Source organism: Quercus lobata, chromosome 2 (assembly GCF_001633185.2).
Source record: "Quercus lobata isolate SW786 chromosome 2, ValleyOak3.0 Primary Assembly, whole genome shotgun sequence".
Taxonomy (NCBI): Eukaryota; Viridiplantae; Streptophyta; class Magnoliopsida; order Fagales; family Fagaceae; genus Quercus; species Quercus lobata.
Window position 1 is genome coordinate 15,813,814 of NC_044905.1, and position 20,727 is coordinate 15,834,540.

The 20,727-nt window shown below is 32.7% G+C and overlaps 1 protein-coding gene across 1 annotated transcript; it reads right to left on the minus strand.

Annotated features, from left to right (window-relative positions):
- Positions 1 to 7,587: 7,587 nt before the first annotated feature.
- Positions 7,588 to 12,182, minus strand: LOC115978281 (cinnamoyl-CoA reductase 1-like). The gene is made up of 6 exons (XM_031100304.1): positions 12,065 to 12,182; positions 9,282 to 9,454; positions 8,865 to 9,050; positions 8,535 to 8,697; positions 7,909 to 8,098; positions 7,588 to 7,720 (listed from the first exon to the last, which is right to left on the minus strand). The coding sequence occupies exons 1-6, from the start codon at positions 12,180 to 12,182 to the stop codon at positions 7,588 to 7,590; spliced, it is 963 nt and encodes a 320-aa protein (XP_030956164.1).
- Positions 12,183 to 20,727: the final 8,545 nt, after the last annotated feature.

A 20,727-nucleotide genomic window follows, 5' to 3' on the forward strand; every position in this document is an offset into this window, starting at 1 on the left:
CTAGAAGAGTAAGTCTAATATAACTACTCTATAAACAAGTTGTTAAGTTATGATTTTCTAGTCATACTCGCCGATGAAACAACTCAAAAAAACTTGACAATTTTTGAAAGTTTAGATGCCAAATTTCGTTATGGTCATAATGATGAACTCCATTCTCAACATTATTATTATTATTTTATGGTTTTTGAATTTTTGTAAATAAAAATCGTTTACCAACAAACAAATATAATTGATTTTAAAATATTAATGTTCAAAGATCTGAAGTCGAGCTAAGAATAAGCACTCTTCCCATGCTCACCAACAAACAAATATAATTGATTTTAAAATATTAATGTTCAAAGATCCGAAGTCGAGCTAAGGATAAGCACTCTTCCCATGCTCACTAAACTGACAATTTAATTATTGTTTGATAATGATGCTTGATTGCAAAGTCATCTTGTTGATGACGAGCTCAACTTCATCTCTCAACATAACGACCATTCATACTTCAGACATTTATGTGTATATGTGTGTGCACATGCGCCACAAAGTCATCTTTTGCCAAGTGGTTGGTAGATGGCTGAAAATCAACAATCGACTAACTTAATTACAAAGTTGTTTTACTTGTGCTAATTTTTCCAATATTTCTACCCTAACTAATGAATATATTACTAATAAATTAGTCTTCCTTATTTTTTTGGATAGGAAAATATATATGCTTTTTCTAAAGTGCTACGGTTCAAATATTGGGTTTTGCTGATATAAAACCACCTAAACTCAACACAACCGATCTATACCCTATCTATACACTTGTCTCCCCACGTGATTCACCAAATGGATTGTCGCCCCCCATTTTTGACATGCATAAGTTGATGTCAATCTTGAACCCTTTTACTTCCAGTTAACACTGAATCTATATCTCAAGGAACTCCAACTCATTGGAATCATTGTGAGTCTATGACATCGTCACAACCTTGAATTTGGCCCAACTAAAGACTCCATGTTGAGATCCAACTACTCACGTGAAAGTGTGGTGTAGTCGACTCCAACCAATCTTTCAAGTGGTAAGAAGTGTCAACTCCCACCAACCGACTTGTTCAATTTGGGTGATACAATGATTAGGCTGATAGGCATCAGAACCCAAACTGACCCGATTTATCACCCTTAAATAAGAGGGCCTTGTTCTCCACTTTGTATATTACAGGCAAAGCCAAGGATATATATTTTTTTAATTGAAAAAAATTACTTCATTGATAAAGAACAAAATGCCTAAAAATGAATTTGACAATACTTTCTTAGGGTTGATTCTCTATTCTGGGTTTTCCATTTCCAGCTTAGGTGTAATAAGAGGGTTTTGCACTAAACAGACCTAGGCAAGAGATTCTTGTCAACTTCTAGAAAGAGACTAATATATTCACATTAAAAGAAACCCCAAGAAATATGAAATAGTTCATAATTTGAAATTATATGTGGTTACTTCCATATAACAAGACTTCATATTACTGTCATTATATGAGTTTAATCATTAATCATAAATGAACTGCAAGAACAACGGGAGAGGAATGCCAGACAATTTGAAAGCATTGAGAGAACTACGTAGAATTTTTTGTGTGTAACAATACCAAGGCAAATCCTCTCTAATTGTCTGTGTGTGGATGAACTTTTTGGTCATTTGCTGTACAGTTTTACCTTGAAAAAAAAGTTTAAGAAAGAAAAAAAAAACTGTATAAACAAATAAACTAATAAGCTACTACCAAAACTTGGCTCTCAAAACTTTTTTTTATTCATTTTCAGGAAAATTGTTGCAAGCCTAAGAAAGCTTTGGGATAGGCAAGAGGTAGGCATGCACTATGACTACTTTCCATGTTCAGAGCAGAGTAAAAACCTGGTTTGAAGTAAATTGTTACGTCTAGCAGTCTTTTCTACATATTGCATATTGTAAACGATGCAGATGCTGCAAAGCTACAGAGATGAAGAAATTGACCAAAGAAGGTATAATCACTACTTATTCACTCTTGCTCCGTTACTCTGTCTCTGATGAAAAGTAAAACACCACCCACATGGCGTTAGCCTTACGAGTAGTTCTAGTACCACATAAATTGACAAAACTTTTACCACAATTATCTTATGTGTTAGACTGTGACTAGTTTCTTGTAACTTTTATATGGACACACCACTTTTCTCTACCATTCATGGTCTACCACGCGGACAGTTGTGGCACAAGTTGTGCCATTTTGCGTGGTCTTAGAATTTTTCTAGCTTTAATTCACATATTGCTCAAGGTATCTAGTCCTAGAATGACATACAAATACTTGTAATGTTAGACAATAACAATGGCACAGTATTATTTAAAATTTTAATGACATACCAAAAAACCAGATCCACCATTTTCAGCTCTTTGGTCAATGATAAGCTATGAATTATCTCAAAAGCCTAAATTCTAAGGAAATTGAGAATCTAAACTTCCCCTCATGTATAAATTCAAATCTCCCACCATAAGTAATACCAAAAAATGTATCAATATATATATATATATATATACATATATAAAAGTTGAAACATAACATTTATTGTTACTATGCTCCTGTTTATTACAATATTTTTTAATTTTTACTTTTTTTCTTCTCATATTATTTTCTATAAATTTCTTATTATTATCTCTCACATTCTCTCTTGAAGAGTGGTTATTCTCTCTCTCTCTCTCTCTCTCCCTTCATTTTTTTGAAAAACGTAGCATTGTGATTTTTAAAACTCTATTTTGAGTTTATATGTTTTGGTGTTGTATTTTTTTAGTTCTCCATTACAAGTAGCGTGTGTGTATATATACATATATCTCTTATAGTTTTGATTGGTTTGATTTTGTTTGAGTTAATACTTGATTATTTTGGAAGTAAGAATTTGAGTTTATATCAAAACACAATCTTGGCTATGCTAATAACAGATTAGCATTCAGTTCATTTCGGTCTATTTTGGTCAACTTCATCAATTTGGTCTGGTTCAATCTACTTCAGTCCACTTCGGTTAATTTTGGGTCCAATTCGGTCTACTTTGGTCCACTTGAGTTCAATTAGGTCCATTCGGTCTACTTAAGTCCAATACGGTCTATACGGTCCATTCCATCCAATTCGGTCCATTTGTTCTACTTCGGACCAATTTGTCCCATTCTGTCTATCCAGTCCACTTCGTTCCATTTGTGTCCAGTTCAATCCATTTCGGTACATTTTTATGCACTTATATATAAGGAAAAGATATGTTTGGGTTGAAAGTGCTTATTCTAAATCTAAATTTATATCAATATATATATATATATATATATCTCAAACACGTAATATCTAAAATTTTAAGAATAAAATTTATTATTGTTATACTTTTGTTAAGCCACATTAATGTAGCATTTCAGTTCACTTTGGTCCGGCTAAATTTAAGTCAAAGTCTTTCTAAACCTTAATGCTATAAATATACAAATCTAATCTTTTATGCAGTTACTCATTTGTTTTAACGTCATTACTTTTAAATGAATTGCATGAGGTTGATTATACCTTCAAGCAAAATAAATAAATAAATAAATAAATAAAAATATATATATTCATATATGTATGTGTGTGTGTGTGTGTGTGTGTAATTTTTATTTAAATAAATTATTCAAACTTTTCGTTCTCTTAAAAGAGATTATTATGATAATCAAAACTCATAACAAACTTATACTGAATATGTATTATTTATTCTCAAAATTTTATTGTAGATAATTTATTCTCCCTAAAAATTAAACAATTTCAAAAAATACATAATTTTATCATTTTTTTTTTAATGTTTTTGATTGATACTATTCTTTTTTGAAATGATCATATTCTTCTAACTATTTTTATTATGCATTATATTTTCCTAATTTCTTTTGGTACAATTAAAATTTTTAAGTTTTAAAGTTATTATTCAAATTCTCATTCTCTTAAGTAGATTATTATGATGACCAAAACATATCATATAATCATAATTGATATTACACAAATAAGTAATGTTACTCTCGACCCAAACTTGTATTTTTCCATTCTTAAGTAGATAAGTAATGTTACTCTTGACCCAAACTTGAATTTTTCCATTCTTAAGTAGATAGAATAGGACCGAATGGGAACAAAGTGGACCGAATAAGAATGAATGTACAGATTAGGACTAAAGTGGACATATGGACCAAATAAGAACAAATAAGATCGAATAGGACTAAATCAGACTTAATAGGACCAATGTCATTTGAATAGGACTGAAGTGGACAAAATGCATCAAATAGGACCAATATGGACCGAATAGGACGAATGCGGACTAAATAGAACAAATGTGGATTGAATATGACCAATGTGGACCGAATAGAACTGAATTGGATAGAATAGGACCAATGTGGACTGAATGGACTCAATAGGACTAACCTAGACTAGATAGAACCGAAGTGGACTGAAGAGGACAAAATGGACCGAATAGGACTTTTGAATATTTATCACTTTTATTGCATTTTTAGGGATCATATTTCTAATTTATAATGACTATTTTGTTTTTATTTTTTACTCAAAACTAAAGAGCTCAAATATATTAAAATTTTATACTTTTCAACCAAAAATAAAGAAAATAAAAAGAATTTTTGAGCTAAACTTGTGAAGGCAACCTACAAAATGAATCAATTTAAGGCCCAATAAATCCAAAATTGACCGAAATTGACTAAGTGGACCAAATTGGACCAAAATGGATTGAAGTAGACCTAATTGGACTGAATAACAATTGTTTAATTTTTAAGGAGAACAAATTATGTTAAAAAAATTTAGAGAATAAATTATACATTGTATTACAATTACAAAATAATTATTTATTTTCATGCATAGTGTGGGTCTGCGACTAGTATATATAAAAATAGAAACCTCATGTTGAAGAGTATGAGATTGTGCTATGTGGCACATTTGTTAAAGTTCTCTTTATTTAGGCTTCTATTTCAACAAAGTTTGTATTTATATCAAAGTATTAGTTCATTGAATTAGCCAATAGAGTAAATGCATTTATTAATTATCTAAAGTTGTGCATTAATTATTTATATTAAATGAATTTATAAGATTATTTTTTATAAACTCTATATAAGAAATAATTTTTTGTTGGAATAATAATAATAGATATAGAATATGACATTCTTCCTTATGTTTAGTTGCTTTGACAACAATTGACACAAAAACCATTAAAAAATTAAATATTTTTGAATTCACTAAAATTAATCTTAACCCTATAAATGTCCTAAATCATTTTAGTGTAATATATATATGTGTGTGTGTGTGGGGGGGGGGGGATTGTAGCTAATATTTATTCTATGTAATTAGAAAGATAATTGTTAGAGATATATATATTAGTTCATTAGCCTAGGCCCAAGCTTAATTCTATTTTGTCTGCAAGCCAAGTACTAGATATATATTAGTCTAGGGTTTAGTCTATTATATATACCCATGTTAGGACTCATTGTTACACCAATTTTATACTACAATACTCTTATATAATAAGGTTGTAACATTTAAGGGTCTTCTCCATGGAGGTAGGCCGTAAGGCAGAGCCACGTAACATGAGTTCTTATATTCCTATTTTATACTTCTCTCTTTTGCATCTCTTCTAACATATTCAACATGGTATATCAATGCTAATATTTAACAATAACTAATAGAATGAATATGTTTATTTTGTTATATTAATTATTTTAAGTGTAATGAAATTTTAATATCATTTTTTAAAGATTTATATGAGAAACAATTAATTTTTTTTAAGTGATGAACAATTGATTTGAAATATGGTATTCTTACTAAAATTGAGTAGTTTTTGCAACAATTGAAACAATGTCCAACAAAAAGGAAAAAAAAAAAAAATTAGTAACACAAAATCAAGAATGTAAAAAAAATAGTTGAAGGATATTTGCATTTTTTAGTAGACATGAAACATGCCTATCTATATAAGCCACTATGTCATGCAATTTTCAATTTGTAAACATAAATATATATATATATATATATATAGTATGATTAAATCATTATATTATTCTTAGTGTCTTTCTATTTTGTCTATAAAATAACTAAAGATTACCATTTTTTACCAGGAAATTTATTTATTTATTTTTTTATACATTGATAGTTGAGTGTAGGAGTTCTGAATCTTGAATGTCTCTATTGGAAACTGAGGTGGCAACTAGTTAAGCTAAATCTTTGGCACTAGCTAAGTTAAATCTTATTGAAATATTGGATAAAACTAATAATAAGTTGCATGGCACATCGTGCGAGAGTTTGGTTAATGAGAGGTGAGAGAAGCCACATTTCAAACTCAACCACATTCATCCCAAAGACCTACCACAAAAAAGAGAACATACCAAATGCAATTTTTTTACCCAAAAAAAGAAAAAAGAAAAAGAAAGAAAGTATTCTTTCATAATGCATCCAAACGCAGTTTAAGAAGATCAAGAATAGTATTTGATAGGATAGAATTTTAATATGTTTTAAGAGCATCTCCAATGGTGTAGCTAAAAGCAAAATAATCTCTATAATAGAGAATGAGACCAAAAAAATGGTTTCCAATAGATTCTCTTAACCCTGAATTTTTTTTGGCTCATGAACAGTAGCTCATCAAATCTGATGGGCTACTGTACATTAGCAATTGAATTTTTTTTATTAAAAAATTATACCAGCTACTATTGTATCAATTCTTTCTCTCTCCTCCAGATTTCTTTTTTTCTCTCATTCTCTCCGTTGCTTCTTTTATTTTTTTTCTCTCATCTTCGTTGCTTCTTTTTTTCTCCAATCTCCATTGCTTCTTTTTTTCTCTCATTCTCTCCGTTGCTTCTCCAAAAAAGAAAAAAAGAAAAAAAAGAGAGAGAGAGAGAGAGAGTCGGAGAAAAAAAAAGGAGAGAATGAGAGTTGTTGGAATGTTCTTGAATGTGAGGGAGAAAAAGAAAATAAAAGAAGGGGTGGGGTGGGTAGAGATAGGCTGGACACGTGTGTGGAGGAGAAAAACAAGAAAAAAGAAAAAGAAAAAAAGAAATGAAAACGTATGGATGAGAATGAATTGAATGAAAGGAAAAATAATATAAAAAATAAAAAATCTTAATTGAGAAATGCTATCATAATATTTTCACAATAAATTTTAAGTAATAGATTGTTATTAGTTAATATTGGTGAGTAAAAAAATAATTTCAGCGGTGGGTTCAAATTAGAACTAGTAACAACTTTCCACATAAGATTTTGATGTGATTTTTGTGAAAGTATTGCGAAAAATGTTGTGAATATAACATTTTTTTTCATTGAAAAATATAATTGTTGAGAATGAATATAGGAAGAATAAATGATGATAAAAAAAGAATAAATAATGAATGAAGAAATAATATTTAAATGAGATAGAAACTCTATTGGAAAATGTATTTGAAAAAATAGGTAGTTAAAAGGTAAAAGGTACTGTTTATTCTCTAAACAGTACAAAAATTTGAAGAATCTGTTGGAGATGCTCTAGGGGGTCCAAACTTGGGTCTGCTTTACAATCATTTTATTACACTACTCATTATGAAACCCACCCTTATTACTTGGGGAATGAAACCATGGTTGTACTTTTTCAATCAACAATTCCAGCGTTACGGTAGCTTTCAATGGCATCAGTGAGAGTTTCCTTCAATTGCCGGTAACTCCAACCCAACCTCTGCAATTTCTTAGAACTCAGCCTCTTTTCGTCCTGCACCTGGGTAAAGCTGCCCATAGAAGCAAAATCCAGAAAACATGAATTGAGACACCCAAATATGTTATATAAACACCCAAAGATACAAGATATGATTGTTAGAGATTTGTTTATTCTATTGCACGGCCTCATTGATCCATAAGTAGACACCACACTGAAAGATCACCTTAGTAAATTAAATAGCATCAAAGATAAGCTTACTTCTTAGGATAGTTATAGTTGGGGTGTATACTCTTCAGCAAATCGACTAAATCCTTTGCATTGATCATGTGTGCTAAGCATATGTATCGTCCTTCAGCCTCAGGCTTTTCAAAGGCCAGAAGTAGTGCCTCAGCAACATCACGTACGTCTACAAGCATTGAAAGCTTGTTTTCTATTGATTCATTCCCACCTGCATGGAAATTGAGTGGTAAAAGAAGAGAGAAGTACCTCATACGGATCAAAAGAAGCCTGTTTAGGAGAAGAAAAACGGATTTTTCTAACAAATTTATCAGTAACACACTGATACTCATACAACACAAAAAGTTTCCATTGCAGCTACTTGCTTCTAAGCTAAGGAACAATAAGACAATGGAAAGAAAAAAAAGTAGAAATTCAAGCAACGTAGAACTGAGTCAAAATTTTATATATGGTCTTTTAAAGCATGAAACATTAACTTGTGATGTTAATAGACAGCCTCATCAATACATAAACAGAGCTGTATATAAAATTACAATGAGTGGTTCTCCACTGTGTATATATAAATATAAATGGGTGTCTGTGTATGTTTATATTTATGTAACAGCTAGGAACGATACAAGGCTAATATTAACATTAGAGGCAGGTACCTTTCAGAAGTCTAATGATAATTAAGCTACTTGAATTTACTGTAGGCTGCAGAATCGGCCCCAAAACTAGGGAAGGACATACAGTTACAACATCAAGCCCACTTCTTTTTGCAAAATTCAATGCCTCACTTTCTGCTTCTATTTTAGAAAGCTGATACCAGCTCTGGAAAAATTTTGAACTAGACACTTTAGTGAACGTATGGAAACATTTTAACACAATCTATAAATCAGATTGCTATGCAAGAAATATCATAAAAATGTATTGTAATCACACATTGTACAAAATAAAGCAACAAGCTTAACATAAAATTGTATTTTGTGGTAGTTTACCTTTGTGGTTCTAAAATATTCCTTGTCGGACCAAGAAGTTTCATCCATCACTTGACCCTTGGGCCAGCTTGGATTCATCAGCAAAGTAGCAATAGAGGACACAAAAACAATCCGTTTAACTTTTGCTTCAACACATGCTTTCAGTACATTAAGTGTGCCCTTTACAGCAGTTTCAATCAATTCCACCTTCACAAAGTATATTAAATGTGAAAGGAAAAAATTATGTATGTGCATTAATATATCAAATACATTAGGAAGTTAATATCCAGATAACTACACCAACACTACATTGCACACTTAATTGTGTATATACGTATATATGTATTTTATTAAGGAGGTCTCCTGATAGATTTTGAACTAATTGATGGAAAACTATTTATTTATAGGGAAAAAGAAATCACAGTTAGGTATTCTTACCTCAGGGTTTGTTACTGTCGTTGAAGGCACTGCTGGACTAGAAACATGGAATACTCCAATGCAACCTTCAACTGCTGAACGTATTGAGCTATAATCCAGTAAGTCTGCCTTGAACAGTCTCAGGTTTTTGGATGCATTCTCAAATGTACTGAAATGAGCATATTTTGCATCTCCTGCACAGAATTTCCTCAACATTCAGTAAAATTATTTTGAAATGGCAAAACTCTAAAAAACTTTTTTGATACAAATTTGTTTTTTGAAAATTGGAAGTAGTAAATGGCATTTCCAGTATACATGGTCAACCCATAGAAATAAATTCTTACTATGATTTGATAGTTCCTCACAATGAGTCCATTTGTTTTCATAGTATTTGATATGATTATATTTTATTTTACACAAAAAAAAAAAAAAAAAAAAAAAAACCTTGAGTCCATTCTCCCATTGAAAATGATATTAGATTTTCATTTTATTTTTTATTTGTGACTGATATTGAAATCCCAGTATCAATTCACTTAGGAAAACATACACAACTAGGATATAGTCAATGATCCTGTAGTTTATTGAGATAGAAACAACCATTGTGAGAAAATTGGATTCTCAAACCCCAAAAATATGAAGAACGAAGTATCTACTCATAGATTTTTTTTTTTTTTTTTTAATCAGTACTCATAGATTATTCATTGGGAATGAAGATTTGCAACTTATTTTCCAACCAGGTAATATGGAATTAGCACAACAAACTAAGAAGTATGAAAAGCTCTATTTGGCAACATTGGAGTAAAATACAAAAGCATTAAAATAAATGACTAATACAATAAGTCACCATAAAAGTAAAAGCAAAATTGGCCGCAATACATAGTTGGCCCCCGATTTAGACAATGAGTGATTTTAGTCCCTAAAGTTTAAGCAATTGCCTTTAGCTCTTAACATATTTAAAGTGATTGCTTTTAGTCCCAACTATGTCTAACAAAGGGATGATGTGTTAACTTTAAGTTTGGTCACATGAAGTTTGGTCACATGGTTGTTCCGTTAGAAAGATTTAGCATATATTGATAGAAGGACCAAAAACGATCACTTTAAGTTTGCTAGAGACTAAGGTTGCGTTTAGCATTGGTTGAAAAATGCAATTTTTTTTTTTTATTCAACATATTTTTGCTACTATTCATGGGTCCTATTGCACTTTTTGGTACTATTCATGAATTGCACTGTACTATTTCAACTAGTTTTTAGCTTTATCTACAGTACTTTCAGTAAAAAGTTTTTAGTTTCAGCTAAATAAGTTGTTCCTAAATGGACTATAAAAGCAATAGTTTTGAACTTTTAGGGACTAAAATCGCTCATGAGCTAAGTTAAAAACCAACCATGTTCTTTGCATAGCTAAATTCTATGGTTGTTAAAGGGGAAAAAATAACAATTTTTTCATTAAGAAATTTTTTTTTTGGGTGAATAATTAATGATACTATTTTAAAAGTTCAAGTTTTAATTTGAAAACTAACAAAAATATATGATTTAGTGTCTGTTTAACATAATTAATTTTGCTAACTTATTTTACTATTCAGCTTATTTTTGCTATTATTCATGATTCCCATTGCACTTTTTGGTATTATTCATGAGCCCACTATACTATTTCAACTAATTTTTACTTTTATTTACAGTACTTTTAGCAAAAAGTTTTCAGTTTTAGCAAAATAAACGGATCCCAAATAGAACCTTAGTGTCCGTTTGGCATTGATTATTTTTGTCAGCTTATTTTACTATTCAACTTATTTTTGCTACTATTCATGGGTCTCATTGCACTTTTTAGTACTATTCATAGGTCCCACTGTACTATTTCAGCTAATTTTTACATTTATCTACAGTACTTTAAGCAAAAAGTTTTCAATTTCAACTAAATAAACTGTTTCTAAACGGACACTTAGTTTGTAATAGTCTTAAATTTCAGGATTTAATTTGAAACTTTTAAACTATAGGATTTATTTATTTATTTATTTATTATTTTGGATTTCAACTATAGCACCCATTTTAGGCCTAAAATATAGTTTAAAATGTAATTAATAATAATTTTATTTGACATGGACATTTTCAGTTCGTTATTTTTTTCTTCTCTTCCATTAACTATGAACAACCGGCTAGCAGTTAAACAATGAATCGATCGTCTGATCATGAGATGATTCAGATGACAGGGCATTTTATATTTATATACATAGGTTTCAACTTCCAAGCCACAATATATAACTATATAAGTTAAAAATCATTAAAAAAAAAAAAAAAAAACTACAATATCGTGAAACAGTAATCTTCAAGAAGCCAGGCTTAATGAATAAGCACACCAAAATGTACAAATGAAAAGGAGAGAAGGTAAGCATATATATATATATATATAGAGAGAGAGAGAGAGAGAGAGAGAGAGAGTTACATCTGATATAACTTTAAACAATATTATACTATCCAATATTTTTAAATTTGATGTTAATTTTGACAAATCTAATATTCAATTATATTATTTTCGTATATTTTTCATACTTGCAAAATTTCAAAAAAATCAAATATCAATAGTCGTGTCATAATCAATTTTTTAAATTCAATTATTTTGTAATTTAAAATAATATATAAAACATAAGTTTATAGATCAAATGATAAATAACATCCGATTGACATGAAAATTAGCATGCATATTGAGAACATATAAAACATTTAATCGTTGGGATTTTCAAAATACGAAAATTCAATTAAAAAAAAAAAGTTATTTGGGCAACCCTATATATATACACACACATTATTACCGAGATGTCTAGCGGTTGCATGGACAACATAGTTGTGAGAGAGAAGAAGCTTGACGACCCACGAGCCAATGAACCCTCCTGCACCTGTTACACATACAACTCCCTTCTCAGCTGCCATTTCCAAAGTTTCTATGACACTCATTTACAACTACATTCTTCTTCTTCCTTTATATCCCATCTCTTCTATGAGGTAAGCTTTCAACGTGGCATCGACTGGCTGACAGGTATGAATCTCGTGATAACCGATAAATTTTACTGAATTTTAGGTTAATTTACTAATTCAGTAATTTGGTCCTTCATTTTTTTTTGGGTATCCTTGGAGTATTAATTATTTCAATTTTTGGTGCTCAACTTTTAAAATTAATTTCAACTAATGTGACAAAATTAACTGATATGAGCATACATTTTTTAGATTTCGATATGAGCAATTTAGCATACCTTAAAGGACAAAGTTTATCTACACTTTGTCCTACATTAAAAGTGTTATTATAGAAAGTGTAAAATAAACCTTGACGGCTACGGCGCGCTCTTAACTTTGGCCAGTCAACATTTCAAAGAAAAGACACGAGAAATATAAACTAAAGAAAAACGTCACTTTGCTTGTGCTGCCAATTGAAATAAAAAATTGTTCCTGCTCCTTCTGAACGTCGCAAACAGAGTTTTTGGTATCAGAAATATATCCAAAATGGGGTTAGATGTCTTCACTCTTGAGTTAACATGAGAGTTTTCTAGACTTCATTGCAACTTGAGGATGTCGTGGAAATCCTTAAGAAAGACAGACGGCCATATTTAAAATAGTCGGTACAGGTAGGTATGAGAGTTAATTTAGTATTCAAGGCCGTTTTGGTTTGACCAGGAGAACAAAATATTTTAGTATATTTACCATTTAGGATTACTACTTTATATATGTGTGTTTGTATTTATTTATATAAATATGAATTTATTAATTTTTATGTTTATCAGCATAAAATTTATAATCCACATATTTTATAAGCCTAAATATTAGCCTAAGTGCACTAACTCAATATATTAGTTAAATAACATGTTTTTTAACAATTTTTTTAATAAGTTTTTTTATGGGAGAGGCTCACATCCTTTTTTTTTTTTTTTTTTTTTTTTGTTTCACACATCCAGTTTTGAAATCTCTAGTTTCCTCCCATCTATATATATAATAATAGGTAAAACTAAGAAAAAATCTAATTAGATTTTAAATTTTCAATTAAAGTTTAATTTTGCGCCACGTGACCTATCTAATCTAAGTTTTTAAATTTTGTTGCCAAGTGAGTTAACTCAATGTAAAAATAGGATTTCAATTAGAGTTTAATTTTGCGACATGTGTCCCATTTAATTTAATTTTTTTAATTTTTGTGTTAAATGAGTTTAATTTAATGTAAAAAACAAGAAGTCCAATATAAGTAAACTATATAAAAACATAATTTTTGAATAATTTTATATTTATGAGCCTTTTTTTATAGTTTATAAGTCATATATATATATATATATATATGTGTGTGTGTGTGTGTGTGTGTGTGTGTGTGTCCCATCTAATCAAATTTTTTTTTTAATTTTTGTACCAATTGAGTTAATTTAGTGTAGAAACGAGAAGTCTAATATAAATAAATTATAAAAAATATAATCATATATCTAACTCTATATATAAAATTAGAGGAAGAGATAGTTTGAATGATTTTATATTTATGAGCTTTTTTTTTTTTTTTTATAACTAAAAATAATTCAAATTTATAAGTCACACACACACGCACACACACACATATATATAGGTAAAGTTTAGAGAAAATCCAATTAAATTCTACAATTAAAGTCCAATTTTGCGTCATGTGTCCTAAATTATTTATTTTTAGAGAGAGTTTTATTTCTTAATTTTGGAATCAAATGTTGGACCATAATATAAGTATCCATTCAAGTGAGTTATTGTGTACAAAACCAAAGAGTCTAGAATTAAAGAACATAAAAATTTTGGGATGATTATAGCAAACCCACCTGAGGTTTGGCCCATTTGCGCTTTGCCTACCCGTGGTTCAAAACTTATCACTTTGCCCACCTGAGACGCCTCCCGTTAGAGATCTGTTACCCACCTCTCCCTTTGCCCTTAGAAAAACACATTTTTAGAGAAAAACAAACATACAAAGATAAAAAGGTTAGGGCTTTTTATTGCTTAAGAACTTCTTTGAGAACAAAACACAAATCAACAGTATTGCTATTCTCTTGTCCAATGGGTTATTCAAACATGTATTGGTTTGAATCTGTACTCTGAGCTGTTTCTTTGCCTAAAAAGCAATCTCCTATTTATCAAAGGCTGCCAAACATTTCACAAAGCTACCAAACAAAACTTAACTCTCTCTCTCACTCTCTCTCTCTCTCTCTCTCTCTCTCTAAGCTTCAGCGGCGCAGCCATGGCTTCTCTCTCAGCAGCGATCTCACACTCTTCTTCTCATGTCGCATTGGCTCACAACACAAAGTTGAAGAAGATCCACCAATCGCAATGCCGCACTCTTCCTCTTCCTCACCGGTCACCTATTTGCCGGTATACTTCACTTTTCCTTCATTATTTTTTTCCGTTAGTTTCTCAAGAAAGTTGAAGGAATCAATATATAAATCTATCTTTGTTTTTTTCTCACTTCTCTGTTTCTTTTGGCTTGAATTTCTAGCTTTCTTAGTGCTGATCACGATCATGATCTGGGTTGAGGAGCTGCAAGGAGAGTCGTTGGATTTGCTGAGTTGTGGGGTCGTTGGATTCGGTTTCATCAAGTTGCTTATTCAGGTGTTTTGCTACTGTGGCTGGGATTTAGAGTGGGTTTGAAGTTGGAATTGGGGGTGGGTTCGCTATTGTGGTTGGGATTTGGAGTGGGTTTGAAGTTGGAATTGGGGGTGGGTTTGAAGTTGGAAGGTTCCTTTCCTTTCCTTAATTGGTGGTGTTTGGTTGTGCAGAAAAGGACTGAGAATTAGGAGAGGCACAAATAGCACCTAGGGTCGCCACAACGCCACCAAACTCATGGCTGATCTACCACAATCCAAACCCACAGCTGGATTTCTCATTACCTCATTCTTTGGTTGTTGTATCTCTATCTCACTCTTTTTTGTTAATAATGTTGCTGGTTGTTTTGAGATTGTTGGTCTTCTTGTAAAAATTGGTTCACAATTTTGAGTTGTTATGAGATTGTTGATATTGATATAGATTAAAAGTGATTTCATTGAGCATTTGATCTGTGTGTTATTCTTGTGTTTTGTTCTCAAAGAAGTTCATAAGCAATAAAAACCCTAACTTTTTTATCTTTGTTATGTTTGTTTTTCTCTAAAAATGTGTTTTTCTAACGGTAAAGGGAGAGGTGGGTAACAGATCTCTAATGGAAGGCACCTCAGGTGGGCAAAGTGATAAGTTTTGAACCACGGGTAGGCAAAGCGCAAACGGGCCAAACCTCAGGTGGGTTTGCTGTAATTATCCCAAAAATATTTTAAAAATGTACAATTTTAAAATAGATGGGTGACACATGGAAATAAAGTGATCCAACTTTTAGAAAAACCCAACAATTTTTCATCTCTCTCTCGCCTCTCCCTTCACCATCTCTAGTGCCAAATTGATCTACTATACATCACCACCGTTCAACCCAAGACCACCGCTGCCTTCACCACCTCCACAAGGCCTCTCAAATCCCTCTCCGCCGCTACCTCGCTGCCATCAAAAGCCATAGCTATCGCTTGTACAAAACCATCAAGCAATCTGATCCTCCCTTCAAATCTGTGAGTTTTCCTCAATCCCTTCACAAAACCAACACCGTAGATCTCTTCATCAACCTTTAATATGCCAAACCCAAGAATCCGGTCTCCATCGTCGGCCTCACACGTCATCACACGTGACTTGAAATTTCTTGCCGTTGATCCACGTGCCGTCTAAGATTCTCCATTAATTGGTGGTTCGCGAAACCAATGCCACAAATCTCTTTGCCAGCCTCCAATATGCAAAACCCAAGAATCTGACCTCCATTGCCGGCGTCATGTGTTGCCACACATGGCCTAAAGTTTGGTCATCGATCCATGCACTGTCTAAGATTGTCGTCAACTATGGCTCTGAATCCAACGAGTCTAGCCTTCTTCCTGCACTTTTTATCTCAAAAAATGTTTGCTTCTACTTCTATTTTTTAAAACACAAATTGCTTATTTTCTTTAAATCATTTTATTACCACATGTCACTCATCTATTCTAAAATTGGAGGAAACTGGAGATTTCAAAATTAGAGGTGAGCCTTTTCCTTTTTTAATATACCAAAAATACGGGCCAAAACACCTGAAATATCCCTGGTATAGGTTGGTACAACCTAATATTTTATTTGATACATTTTAGAGAAGTACCAGTACCAGTTTAATGGCTAGTACAATATATTTCCTCAATACAATATTGACTTCCTTGCTAGCAGGACTCAAGCATTGGGTAGTCAGATTTATGAGAGGTCATGTTGGTTTCATTTTGTGTAGATTATAGTGATTTGGCAACCTAATTCATTTTGGTGTATTACTATAAGGTGAATGACATCATCTGTAGTTGGTAAATTTGTGGGCACATGGCAAAAGTTATTAATTTAATAAAGCTAGCATTTAATCTGGATTTTTTATTTATTTTATATTTAGATAAAATCGTAAAGATAGAATTTCAATCTATAATGTACATTCTAATACTCCATGATGATTGTTCTTTATTATCAAACCAAAAACACCAATTGATTTTTGGTGTAGGCAGAATTAAGGTTAGAAGCAAAAACCAATTGGTTTTTGGATTTTTGGATTTAAGCTTACAAGTGTAAGCTAAAAATAAAAACATTCCATGTGCATTCGGCCTTTGCACATCACACTGTTTATGGGCTTGGAAAATGCCTCGAAACACATTTGCAAAAAAATATGTATTTTTTTAATTATTTACTTGAAAAAAAAAATTGTTTTGACTTTGAAGATGGTTAGGCACTATAAACAGGCACAAGAATATGGTGCATCTTTATTTACTCAATAATATAAAATTAAGGATTCAAGTGATAGCTCAATTATAATGATAACTTTTGTGGTATTTCACGTCTGTGGTTCAACTACATTCCTCCTCCCCTACTATTTAGCTACATATGGTTGAACCACACGAGAGTTTTTTTTCCAAAGAAAATAGGTAATGATCATTTCAATTTTTCAGCATCCATTTTGGGTGCTCTCATCATCATCAAGGTCGGTTCAATATAGTTTAAGGCTTAAGATGATAAATTTAAGTGAGTTTTTTTTTTTTTAAATAAATTATAATGCAATTCTATTTTGTAATATTTTAATTAAAACATTCTTCTTATTTATTTAGATGCAAAATTACTAATTAAATTTTTGTATTTAGGTTTTGGTAACTTATCCTTTTAATTGAAAACAGCTAATCCACTTAATTTTCTTGTAACATAATCCGCCTAATTAAATGTTTTTCATGGCCCTCTCACTTATTTTTCCTTTTCTTTTGATAGGTCAAGAATGTATTGACCCATTTGGTAACTTAATCAATTAATTAGCCAAGTGAATTAATTAGATTCAATTACATGCAAAAAGCGTGGTAGTTTAAACAAATCACCAACTAAATTAAATGTAGCAAAAAATAAATTTGATACAAGTGATTTGTTTATGAATGGGGAAAACCACCGAGGGAAAACTCCACCGGGTGAATTTAAGGTCACCACTCCCGAAAATCCACTATTATTAAAACAAGTGGTTATAAGTGTAAAGGGGTGGGCTGTGCTAGTGGTGTTGGGCTACCTCCTGTTGCACTAAGCATAAGTTTTCTGGATAAGAGAGTTAGGACCGGCCCAGCTTCAGCTTAAGTTGGTCTGGCTTGTGCGCAAACTAGACCAATTCTGCCAGGGACGTGTTCACGGCAAGCGAAACTATTTCAGGAAAATCGTGGCAGACAGACATAATAATAATAAAATAAACAGAAAATATTTAGCCACTTAATGGGGAATTGACCAAACAGCCCTTAAAATCAATTACAACAGCAATACTTAATCATTTTCTTTGTGGAAGAGAAAAAGCATAACAGAGGATATCAAATATTAATATGCATGGGTTAGTCAAAATATTAGGGAAATCAACCAAAATTTAATCCGCAGGAGCAGAGCCACAAAGGGAAGAATGTTCCTTCTCAACACAGTCAATCTCTCAGGAAAGAGTCCTGCCGTGGAGATTAACCGCCCTGAGGGAAACGGGCCCGAGTGGTTTTTCTGCGCAGATACTCTCGAGGTTTTCACAGAGGGCCGAATTTCATGAGGGAGAGAAGGGACCAATCTACCGGTGCACGTCCACCGTTCTAATTCTCACTATTTCTTTCTTTCTTGTGGTTTCCTTTCTTTCTTTTCCCACTCATTTTCTTTGCTATTTCTTTTAAGTTTTCTATTTCTTAGTCAAAGTTCTCGTTGTTCCTCCTCCCTCTGTTCACGGTAAGACCCTCCTTTTATAGTGCCTGTCGTGACCAGATTTTACTGTTTTAGCCCTTAACTCCCTTTATCTGGTCTGGGTGTACTGTCCGACCATCACTGTTCCGTCTGTGTGTCGCCCTCCCATCGCCAGACAAGGAAGAGTATTTTGTTTGCTAGTCTGGCGTGGCACCCTTTCCTGCTACGGTCTGGGTTATTTCTCTCTCCCTATCCCTCATGGCATGCAGCTAATGGTTCTAACTCAGCTTACCTCTTTTGGGTAGTAAGCCATCCCAGCAGGACACCTCCCTGAAAGAGCCTAAGCCGGAACCTTCAAAATAGATTTTTCCCCTCTCCCCACCACTAAACCATGCCCTCTGAATCTCTGACCCTCCGACCTCACCATGCTTTGTATTGGCTGGGTACAAGCTGATGGTGCCTGGGCCTTGCGCATGCCTTCATTCCATATGTGTCCAAAACCTACCTGCTACCCATTCGTCTGCCGTGGTCTGGAGGCTCGCCGTCCGTGTTTTTTGACATTTTATGTGGGCTGCTTTTTGTTTTCCAGCTCCTCTCAGGAGTTGGGCTTTATTTGATGATGGACCTTACATTTCTTTGGCCCACTCCTTGGTTTTCCCTTATTTCTTGCAATATCGTTCTGTTATTCTTGCTGTAATGATTTAATCCTACTGGGCCTCTTTTAGGCCAGCTGTTTATTCCTTCTCCCAGTGGCTTGGTATGGCCACTGGTTTGCTTTTATTTATAGGCTCCTATGTCCCTTTTGTCTTTCCCTTGGGCATCCTTAACTCGTTTACTTTCTTTGGGCTTCCTTGGCCCTTTTGCTAATTCTGCATTCCCATGAGCTTTTAATAACTTCATTGGGCTTCCCCGGCCCAATAACCTTATTCTCATCCTTGGGATTTATGGGCCTGCCATAAACCCCTTACTTTTTTAGTTTGCATTACTTTGGGCCTATAGCGGCATTTTCTCGCTTTTCTACCTCATACACTGCCCATGAGATGTTATTTCTTTCTTTCCGGGCTTCTTTAAGTCCACTTGCCTCTTCAAGGCCCATTTGTTTATTTCTTGGGCCTATGATCCATTATTCCTGCTGCTTGGGCCTAATGGTTTTGCTGTCTGCTTTGCCAATTTTTTGCTGTCCTTGTTATTGGGCTTTCTTTCTTTTCATCTGGATTCTCACAAATGGCCCTCAACAATAAGTAAAAGGAATCTTAGTACCTAATACCAACTTACAGTTGAACCCTTACCTCAATACCCAGTTGGACTTGTAATGTAGTGGCAATCTCTAATTTCAATGCACGAATCCCAATAATGGCTAACCAATAATGCACAGATCCCAATACATGACTAACACATCAACTTGAGGAAGATATTGACTGCAAAGTTCTTTAGTTCATCTAACAATGAAGATCAGGAAACTCCTTGGTCACAAAACCCTTGGCCTAAAGACGCAGTAGCTTCTAGAGAGAATATGATGAACTAAGGCAAATTCTGTCTCCGGTCACAATTTGCATGCACAATGACTTTTCATCAAGTTGCATCACTTTGCATCACCTTTGACGGCCCTTAAAATAATCTTTATATATGTCTAAGGTTGTGAGAAAAGAAATCCTACACAAATACACATGGATATGCGTGAAATCAGATTTAGAAATCTGAATTTCGTAATTCTCGATAGATACAGCTTCTGTCGAGCTGTTGTCGAGCATCAGCATTAAACCTCGATAGATATGATCTGTCGAGCTTTGATAAACAGCACTTCTTCACTTGTTTCTTGGACAGATTTGCATGACTTCAATACTAAACTTGAACTCTTATTCATTGAAGTATTAAACCCATCCTAGATCGACATAATTACAAGTAAAGTGTGTTTTATCAAAGGATTAGCCAATTTACATAACATATGTTGCTAACAATTACCACATATGTCCTAACATCTTTATTGCATAGTGCACGTGGGGAAAAGTGTTGCAGCTTAAGAAAGCTTTGGGATAGGCAAGATGAGGTAGGCACTAAGGCTATTTTCCATGTTCAGAGCAAAATCAAAACCTAGTTTTGAAGTAAACTGTTATGTTTAGCTGTCTTTCTCGATATTGTATACTCCAAATGATGTTGATGTTGCAAAGCAAGAGAATTGAAGAATTGGAACTAAACAAGGTATAATCACTCTTACAGTCACTCCGCCATTCTTTCTCCGACA

Excerpts from the sequence above, each read along its gene's own strand:
- LOC115978281 (XM_031100304.1), bottom strand. The coding sequence starts at position 12,182 with ATGGCAGCTGAGAAGGGAGTTGTATGTGTAACAGGTGCAGGAGGGTTC. Across the intron at positions 9,455-12,064 it reads TGCAACCGCTAGACATCTCG|GAGATGCAAAATATGCTCAT; the intron begins GTAATAATGTGT and ends AATTCTGTGCAG. Across the intron at positions 9,051-9,281 it reads CGACAGTAACAAACCCTGAG|GTGGAATTGATTGAAACTGC; the intron begins GTAAGAATACCT and ends TACTTTGTGAAG.